Raw genomic sequence first — 10656 nt, forward strand, 5'->3', positions numbered from 1 at the left:
GGTCTATTTTTTCATTGGGGGTGTGTCTGTGAGCCAGACTAGTTTCGGAGAATTCCACTCCTCATCAGTGACCCTGGAATGTGCGGAATGCTACAAGTTCTTCAGATACCTATAGAACGATAGGTTTCTTTTTTGTGAGTGTAAAACACTTAAATACACCATTTCATTATATTATTTCATTATATCCAAGAACATAAAAAAGCAGGAAGTATTTTATATCTACTAACTCAGTGATCTTATTTGCTATACAAAACTAATTATTACGAATTATTTCAAACATTGCATTCGATGCTTTAGGATCAATAGTTTCTCGAAAAGTCAACAATCTCTAAAACAACAATACTTTAGCTATTCGATTTCATTACGAAATACGAAACTACCTTTCTCCAAGATTGCACTCAAAGTTTTGTACTTTGGAACAACGTTTTTTTTTCTTTTAAAAATCATTTGTTCTTTATGAGCCATAGGATCGGCATATTCTCTGAAGAACAGGAAAACCAGAGCTTGCAGTTCAGGAATTTTACGATTATTGGAAAAAGACCTAGTCGTAAAAAAGACTGCTATTGAGTGTCATATTTATATTCTTATTGGGAAGACACCAAACTCAAACTGAAACACATAAGTTAGACGTTATCAAATGATAAAAAAGTCATCGAGAATGTAATATACTTCTATCAGACCTTCTTTCAGATGCCAAATATTGACACTAAAGTTTTTGAAAACCTGAGAAAGAATAATTATCATTCTATAGAACTATATTAATTAAACTAAATTGCTTGGAATTAAACTTCCAAAAGATTAAAAAATCCTGTAAAATTTATTTGATGTTTAATTCAAGACAAGTTTAATTTTTGCTCTATCCATCTATCCATTCGCTCATCATTTATCTATCTGTAGCGCTTATAAATTGTTATCTCATACCGCTGTTTCTATTCTAATGAACATTTTATTGTGAACCACATTAAATTATTAATAATTCATCAAGTGAATATATTTTGCTCAAGCACAATAAAGAATACATTAACATGTCCTAATTATCAAAGTAAGACACTCTAAGAAGCTGGATATCTTTAAAGTAAGTTCCCTTCAATCACTGCTGTTTACTGTCCATTAAGATAATTTATTTCTCCAGATGTAATGCCCAATAACCACACACAAAAATTTAAGTAATTAAGCTATAACCTATTACTTCACAATATTTAGTTCCCACTCGCTGTCTGCGGATAGTATTAGACAAGACAGATAAAAATATTACATCTTATAGAATGTTGCATGAGCAAAGTTCGACGATGAAAGCTGGTTGACTCAATTTACTCTCCCTTTTACTGAACTGTATTTGTGCTTTTCGAAAATAACCATAATGTAACTACGTTCGTTTGTTATATGTGTTACTTTTTAGGAACACTATAAACTCTGTGAAATAACCTCACCTGGGTATGTCATGATTTATGCAGCATTAAACAACAACAAATAGAAAGCACGCACTGGAGCTCTTTACTTACCAACTAATGAGTCTTATTGCTTATAGATTAGTTTTAACTTTTTTGTAAAGCTCTTATTTGTTGAACCCACTAAGCCTAAGTATATATATATTAAGATAACATCGACGTTTAGAAACAGATGGTTAACTTTAGAGTTGGTGTGAAATTATTCAAGTGTGTAGGTTCTGTGGACAATATGCAGTAAAAGAAAGAAAGAGTAAAGTTAAAATTTAAGAACTAAGAGTTACATGATGATAACAACTTTGGAAAGAAACATTGATTTCTTATGTATAATATTCATACTACCCTTAAGGTTTACAACCTTTTCCTTATAAAACTACTTGTTTCTCATGTTGGCTGTTGGCGAAGTAAAGTTCTTTTGTGCATGTTGAATTTTAAATTATCGTGTATATTGGTTGCAGCTAAAAAGGAAATCAATAGTATATTTGTTCGAGTGAATTTAAGTGTTTTAGGTCTGTAAAACAAGTTATTTACATTAATGAAAATGACGTGAACATATTTTTATCACTAAATCCACCATAAACGACAAAGAAAGTTATTTCTCGAACTATGATTCCGAGAAGAATCGCTAAATAAAACAAAGTCAAACTTAAAGAGACATATTTTTAGACAAGGAATTTTTTCAATATGCACAAAGGCAAATTTTTACTGTTTATGTTGATAGTATAAAGAGATTTTCCCTTCATTAATTGATTGTAACGTTTCGCAGAACTTCAGAAAACAATTTTGTCTGTTAAGTTTCCTTTTAATATTCAATGAAACGAACAGGTCGTAATAGCAATTCTAACTCAAGGGATAAATCTGATCTTAAACTTAAAATTGGTATATACAAATAAGGGGTTTGGTTGTTGTTAAAAAAATACACAACGGAGTTTCTGAGCTCTGCCCTCTACGGGTGTCGAATTTCGATTTATAAAGTCGTACCACTAAACCACTGGGGAGGGGTGGGGGTGATACAACTAATACTATTATTTTAACTTGTATATCGTTTGCTCAATCATTCTTCATAAATACTTAAACTGTAGTTGTGAATCGCTAATCAAGAAAACATCATCGCTTTGCAAAATGTATATTGCTAACTATCAGGATCTTAACGTGTCTTTTTAAACTTCAGCAGATTTTATTAATGACTTAGGCTTATAGCAGATATGACTCATTGTTATAATTGAACAAAATAATTTATACATGTTTTCAGCTTTTCATGGCGTTCCGCAGACTTACTTATAGTTTCAGTTTACCGTTTACTTCAACAGAAGGTACTGTTAGTTTCGGTTTAACATAAAATTCAGCTAAGTTTACTTAAGGATTATTGATATCATTATTAAAAAGATGTACGTCAGGTTGGCTTGATTACGGTAATCATTCAGATCATTACAGAAGTAGGAAACATAAATGTCTATTATTGTCATTTTATATTTCGTAAAATTCTCATGTAACTATCTCTCATGAAAAGTAAACAAACTTCAATTAAAACAATCCCTTGGGATATGCTACGTTGAGTAGATTAACTAGTGTTTCTTAACAAATATATCACTACGAACTATAGAGTTGGAATGGTGACGCATGCGCTCTGAAAGGCCACGTGGTTTAGTGAAGGCGAGTGTTGGTCAAGTCTCACCTGAGACCACCGAGCAGCGGTGAAGCAGGGAAGAGGAAGTGGGTGGAAGAGGAGCACATAGCTTCTTGACGGTCGACAAGAACAACGTATCTTCCGCTGCTTAGTGAGGAGAAGCGCGTTGGTCATGTATTCCCGACAGCAAATGATGTATGCTGTAATCCTGACACTACTCGGGTTGTCTAACAATGCAGGTATGTATTTTACGTATTTCATTTGATGCTAAATTAATATTTTTCTATTATGATGAACCTAAGTAGTTGGCATCGTTTTTATAACGACTTAATGAAGTTAGTAGAAAATATGTTCATGTTTACTGGCTCACATACCATTTGTTGTGCACAAATGGTATCGAATTTGAGTGTGAATTTTGTGCAAATACCCATCTACTTACCTGTATGGTTGTGTACTTCATTATATAAATGATAAACCATTTATGTGTATGTCCAGCTCACTGCATTACTGTTTTGGTGTCCACATTATCATTTCCATGGTCATCTAATGGATGGTTGTCCTGCATTTTACCTAGATGTTTACCTTACTATCTGTTTGTCCACTTCGTTGCCTGGTTTGTCATTTCTTTGTCTACCTTACTGTCTGGGTACCTATTTATTTGTCTGAATGTTCATCTTATTGATAGTCTGGCTAGCTACTTCATTATTTATATTCGTATATTTACGTGTTAATATTACTGAAGTGGTAAGTGTGACCAAATATGGACATAGCCAGAACTGTATGAAATAGAATCAAAATAATAATTAATGGTATCAGACACTATTATTTATATTAAACTACAGATCCTTCAGATGTCCTGTTTAAGAGTAAGGTATACCTGACAATATTTTACTGTTTTTGTCAACCAACCACCACAACAAACAAGACATGTATTAAAAAGTTACAGAACAATTACCTTTCATCAACTTAACTTTACATTATCGAGTTGAATTGCTTTGATCAAAGGTTTGCGTGTGTTTCTATTAATAATTTAATTTTGAATACATATCAAATGTTTCAAACCCTAACTGTTTCTTTTAACAAGATATGTAAAATTTCTTTAATGTATAATAAATTTGTAATAGTCAGTAAATACTTAGTAGCCAATTATAACATAAAAATAACAGGTTTAGAATAATCTCAAAATTAAATTCCTATTATACTGTAATTTTAATATTGATATATTCCTTATACTTTATATATATATAATCATTGGTCATTGTTAATGGAAGAAATTAGTTTATATTATTCTGATTCTGAAGTTAGATTTCAAATCTTATGTCACTTCCGTTTATTTAGTACTTATAATATACTGAATATCATACATATTCGAAATTCGTGTGATCTTAAAAAATCACAACCATTTTCTGTCTGAAAATCTTAATCAACACTTTTGGGGATTTAAAATGATCCTCAGTATTGTTCTAAATATTTTCTGAATATATGGAATACATTGAAACTCAACCAGAGAAAAAGACGTAAACAAACAAGTTTTGGTAGAATGACCTCGACTTCAGAGAAAGTGCTTGTTCTGATCCAGATATTATAAGTGTTTTCCATCAAGCAGTATATCAAAATTATACTCACAGTAGTTCGATACAAATTCTCTGCTGTGTAAAAACCTACAACACAAGTTTTTATAAATATCAATCAAAGTCACATAAATCTTGAAATACTGTGGGCTTTGGTTTAATAATTCACGGTGAACTGTTGTGTGGGGTAAAAATAGATTACTAAAACGCACTTGGTAAACATATTTTAGATTTATGTGTGTAGTCCGGGGTGTATTTGTATGTCAGTGATCAACAAATATTAGATACAAAAGATATAAAAACAAGCTTGTAAAGCAATTTTACTTTCCAGTAGACATATGAATTTATTAAAGTAAGTGTGTGCTGTGAGGTATGTAGGAATAAATATACTATGATCCATCGTTTTCAACAAAAAAGAAAATAAATTCTTCCAACAAGAATATTCAGACTCAATAATATCACTTTATCGATAGCTGTGGTCGAATTTGTAAAGAGGTCCTTGTGCACTATATTTACAAACTTATCAATAACAGATCAGGACAGAAAATACTGCTCAAAGTTCCAAGCTAAATTCAAAATCTACGATAATAAAAACAATATAATGTTTTAAAATAAAGATACAGAAGTGTTTGCTAATCAATCATACATCATAAACTAGAAACCACCAAAGTGAACGCTGCCTCGTATTTTAATGTTACTCAGTCAACATACACGTCATAATATCCTTCTGCAGATTCAAATCAATTTTCTTATTCTTTCCAGATCTCAAAGCGCATCTTCGAAATAATGGAGCTTAAGGTTGAAACTGTATTCACGTGTCATCGAAACATAAGTTACTCTCCTGTTAGGTGATAACTTTGTTTTTGTTATTAATTACGATTAAACACGAAATTTACGGCATAATGTTGTAATCTTCAGAAAAGGGTGTGTGGGTGTTACAGCACAAATTACTCTTTATTTCAACTTATATAACCACTATAAAATTAACTTTCGACATAACCAAAGAACATATTTCATAAAGTTGGCTAGGTCTTGTAATCGAAGTTTTTCAGTTGATAAACAAAGGCTTGTCTGCAGCACCAACTTTCAAAAACCGTATAATGTCTGCTTAAATCTATTAATTTTAAACTAAGATTTTCTGATGCTTCTTGAAGGAACATGCATTTGATATATATATATATAAAACGAAAATATTTCTCCCGCAGATGAATTTTATTTGCCACCATTTTCAATGAAGGAATTAACATATCTTTCATCCTAAAAGACTAGCTTGTCTCTCTTCCTTTCGAGTTAGTGTGCAACTCTTTTTGTAGGATAAATGTATTATTTTTCTTTTCTAAAGGCCTAGGTTGCTTTTCTTTCTGTATGGTCAACATTTCTTTCTTCCTGAAAATTAGCATTCTTTCTTACTGTTGGTTTAGTGTAAGTTGTTGTTGTTGTTTTTCTCTTGAAAGACTAGCATCCCTTTCTTTCTGTAAAGTTACAACATCCATTATTCTGAAGGGTTATATGTGACATGTACTTCTTAAAACAAGCAATATCCAAACAACAGCTGCATTGAATTTGGCCACAAAACAATCATTTGTGAATAATTATTTCATACAGTTGAAATTAAAATAAAAACAACCATATGTTACTGAATATTACGCAGAGAAGATGCTAATGTAAAAAAACAAAAACAAATTATTGTTCAGTATACCGTAGTAACGTTTTCTTTGAACCAACAGTTTACAAATCTAATATAATCGACTTATATTTTCTCCCAAGGATCAGCAAGCAGAAGCAAAACGTTGAATAAAAATCTGGAACATTAGGTTTAGGTTTTTTAACCTAGATTGAACAATACATAAGGCTTACTGTTAATCTACATATCAATATTTTTATAACCAATTTTCACAATAGATGAGCATAACTTAGTAATTCATCTAGTGATAAGTACTCAATGATATAGAGGTCAACCTTTATATTAAAACTTTTTGGAGCTTCACTGCCTCGTTACAATCTATGCCGCCACGTCCGATCATAACCTAGCTGACAACCATGCATCTTTAAAATAGCCCTGTAACACAATTTCCATTGTGAAAAGCCCCATTGCAAAGCTGTCATGTTCAAAGTACACTACTCCCCCTGCTGCTTTCCATAATCCATCTAGTGTGGAGGATTACGGTTCCCAATACCCGCTTCAACAGTCCGATAGCACAGAAATCCATAGGAGCTGCATCCGACGATTTAACCGATACGACTTCTTAGGGAAACTATGATTACCCGTTTCACTCTCCTGCTACTTGAGGTATACTACTGTTGAACGGGAGTTATAACTGGGGCCTCGTTTCCAGATAGAAATCTTTCTTCATTATATTGCCTAGGTCACGTGTAAGGCTTTTACCAATAATCTTTGTTTTCGTGGATTATTACGTATTACACAAACTCGCATTTTGTTTACCACGGCTGTGGTAAGACTTGTTGCGGGTTCCTTTCTGGGTGGTTCTGGGGTATCTACTTTATCCATATTCCTTAGTTTTCCAATGTCATTAAGTTCTAGGAATGCCTCAACGTAAAAATTATAAATTCCAACTTTGAAAAAAAATTATGACTTGAATGTATAAATATTTTCATCGGAAAAGGCTGTTACATGCCCTTCTAAAAAGTTGGTAAAAGAGTAGCCCAAGAGTTGGCGGTGGGTGGTGATGACTAGCTGCCTTCCCTCTAGTCTTACACTGCTAAATTAGGGACGGCTAGCGCAGATAGCCCTCGTGTAGCTTTGCGCGAAATTCAAAAACAAACAAAACAAACAAACCTTCTAAAAAATCAATTATGAAAGCTCAAACAATCTCAACATTTAATCCTGAAACATGTCTTTCCTCCACGACTTTATATTAGCTGTGTTTGTCACGTCATTTGCTGAGTTGCATATTCAAAATTCATTTCAGTATAACGTAATACTCCTACAAAACTGATATATCAAAATAGACACTAAATTGGAGGAGTTATATTGGTCAATTCATATAATCACAGTATTACAGGAACTTTATTAGTATTTAAATATATTCCCAAGAAAAAGAAGGTTTTTACTGCCGCACTGATATAATCCAGAACGAAGAATTTTACTGATATATTATTGTATATTACGTAAATTAAAAAGGCAGTACTAGTATGTTCGTATATTCTCAAAAAGGAAGGGGTTTTACTTACCTATGCATATATATATATATATATATATATATACTTGAAAATAAATTAACTGTACTTGTTTAGTGGTATACTTCGAAGACTGAAGGCGCTTGTTAGATATATATATTCTCATTTACTCAAAATAGAAAACTTCTGTTAGTGTATTTGTATATTCCAATAAACTACAGAAGTTCGACTAGTTTGATATCGATCCTTAAAAATATGTTTGTTCTATTGTAAATTGTTATATTAAAATACAAAAGTATAGAAAATATAATAGTATACTAGCCTATCCTCGAGAACTAAGTAATATGTAGCATAGCATATATATTTGTGAACTGAAAGCTGTGTAGTATATAAGCATATCCTCGAGAACTGAGAAGTGTTTGCATAGGTATGTACAAAGAACTGAAAAATGAATAATACACTTATATCTCCCGAAAATTGTATACTATATTTGCATATCCTCGAGAATCAAGGAGTGTACAGTATATCTACATATCCCAATAACTGCATATTATATTTGCGTATCACCGAGAACCAAGGAGTTTGTAATATATCTGCAAACCGTAAATAAAATAGTAGAGCTATTTCAGTGTAGTTTCATAGTAGCATAGTGGCATTGATAAGGGTTGTTTGAAGTTAAGCACAAAGCTACACAATGGGCTATCTGTGCTCTTCCCGCCACGAGTATCGAAACCCGGTTTCTAGCGTTGAAAGTCTGCGGACATACCGCTATGCCACTAGGGGGCATTTCTGTGTCCTATTATTGTATCGTAGTGAAACATTTCAACGTGTGACTTTCGGGTAAGATATCGCTACTTACTACACGCTATTTTAAAACCAAGTATTTCAGATCCCGAAAGATGTAGGTATAACGATTGATCTGTTTTGTACTGAACTCATACAAAAAAGTCGAAAAAAAATTCTTACTATATTTTAAAATCTAAACTGAAAAGTTTCAAAATGTCTCAATTTAGATATATGACTCTCAATTAACATTCTGCTATTCACAAACTTCAGTAAAAAGTCATTGATGTAGAAAGAACCTGCTGAATATTGCTTGAAGTAGAACATATACGAAAGCTGGTTTCCTAAACTTGTTCAAAGGTAAAAATATCTTCAAAATGAAAGCTAACAAAAATACATTGTTACCATTAATGAAATTACGTCTGAGTTAATGTATGCTGTAACTTCTTAAAGCCAAAAAAATGGAAGATATAGCAGCCTCTTGTGTTCTTTTGCGTGTAATTGTGACCATATTCTTTATCTTTGGTACACCGGATGAAAAAAATCTCACGACTCTGCTTAGCTTGGTATTATGTAAGCATAAACTGGAGTTAGCCTCACCATATGCTCTTTGACCATATGTAAGTGAAATTTGAACTATAGTTAGTCTCGTCACCCTTGATATATAAATGAAACTTGAAATGGAGTTAGCCTCACCATATGCTCTTTGACCATATGTAAGTGAAATCTGAACTATAGTTAGTCTCATCACCCTTGAAATATAAATGAAGCTTGAAATGGAGTTAGCCTCACCATATGCTCTTTGACCACATGTAAGTGAAATCTGAACTATAGCTAGTCTCATCACCCTTGAAATATAAATGAAACTTGAAATGGAGTTAACCTCACCATATGCTCTTTGACCATATGTAAGTGAAATCTGAACTATAGTTTTTTCACTCTGGTGATTCCGATCCGCTTTACACACCTAACCTACCTTTAAGTTGTAGCAACTACTCAGCCGAAGAAAATAAAGAACGAAAACAAACCGTATATTGTGAGGCTAACTCCATTTCAAGCTTCATTTATATATCAAGGGTGATGAGACTAAATATAGTTCAGATTTCACTTACCTATGGTCAAAGAGCATATGGTGAGGCTAACTCCATTTCAAGCTTCATTTATATATCAAGGGTGATGAGACTAAGTTGTCCTGAAATGAAGATGTTAAACTTGTTTCTTTATTTAAAAAGTACTACTTCATCTTGTTTTTGAGAGTTTAGTTTTATTTACCTATGAATTATGTGTTAAAGAGCGTTGTTTGAGTACAAAAATAGAAACAACAGATTTTATTGCAAAGTTTTCTAACAAGAGTATATAATAATTTGTAAACACCTCATCTTCTTGCATAAAAGCAAACAGCAACAACCTTTCCTTATTATTATCTTCATACTTTATTTAGAAGTTAGATATAAAATAATTTGATGAATTACTAACATACAAGGGTTGTGGGTAGTATGAAAGCAGAGAAATATAAACTGTTAATATAAAATCCCTTTAAATATCAAATTAATACAAATTCGAAATTTATACAGACAGTAATTATTGTAGTTCTTAGGAAGCTATGTTCAATATACATGCAAATAAAATATATCACTCCAGTTTATAATTACTGAATTCATCATCAGAGGACACTAATGCTGGAAGTCATACAGTATGCTATACAACAGCATAAAGAAGAAACGTGGGAGTTATTGGAATTCTACAATTCATATTTTGGTATTTCTGCTAAATATATGCTTGAATATAAATATTTGTTTTTTTAACCTAAAACTTGAAAATATAAAACCTCTTTTCAATGATAAATGAAATATTTCAGACACCCTGATTCTTTGATTTCTGTCTTTGTTTTTAATTGAGCTTAAACTTAAAATATCTTACACTATTAATAATTATGTAAAAATAAATCAATTGACTGAAAATATATGATATTCAGTATCTATATATTTTATACTTTTTTCCACAGCAAATAATAGCGAGAGATAATGAGAGAAACGTGTTAATGGAAGGGTGAAATGGGCATTGGATAACCACAGGAAAGGAATGAAAGATA

General features: G+C 32.0%; 1 protein-coding gene across 1 annotated transcript in view; it reads left to right on the forward strand.

Moving 5' to 3' along the window:
* The first annotated feature begins 3160 nt into the window (after positions 1–3160).
* The window catches only part of LOC106466807, a 28161-nt gene continuing 20665 nt past the window's right edge, over positions 3161–10656 (forward strand). The window contains exon 1 of the mRNA XM_022394886.1: positions 3161–3311. Coding sequence (XP_022250594.1) covers positions 3245–3311 — 67 coding nt within the window. The 5' untranslated portion in view covers positions 3161–3244. The remainder of the gene's footprint in view (positions 3312–10656) is intronic.

The sequence above is a fragment of the Limulus polyphemus genome, unplaced genomic scaffold (genome assembly GCF_000517525.1).
Source record: "Limulus polyphemus unplaced genomic scaffold, Limulus_polyphemus-2.1.2 Scaffold2385, whole genome shotgun sequence".
NCBI classification, from domain to species: Eukaryota; Metazoa; Arthropoda; class Merostomata; order Xiphosura; family Limulidae; genus Limulus; species Limulus polyphemus.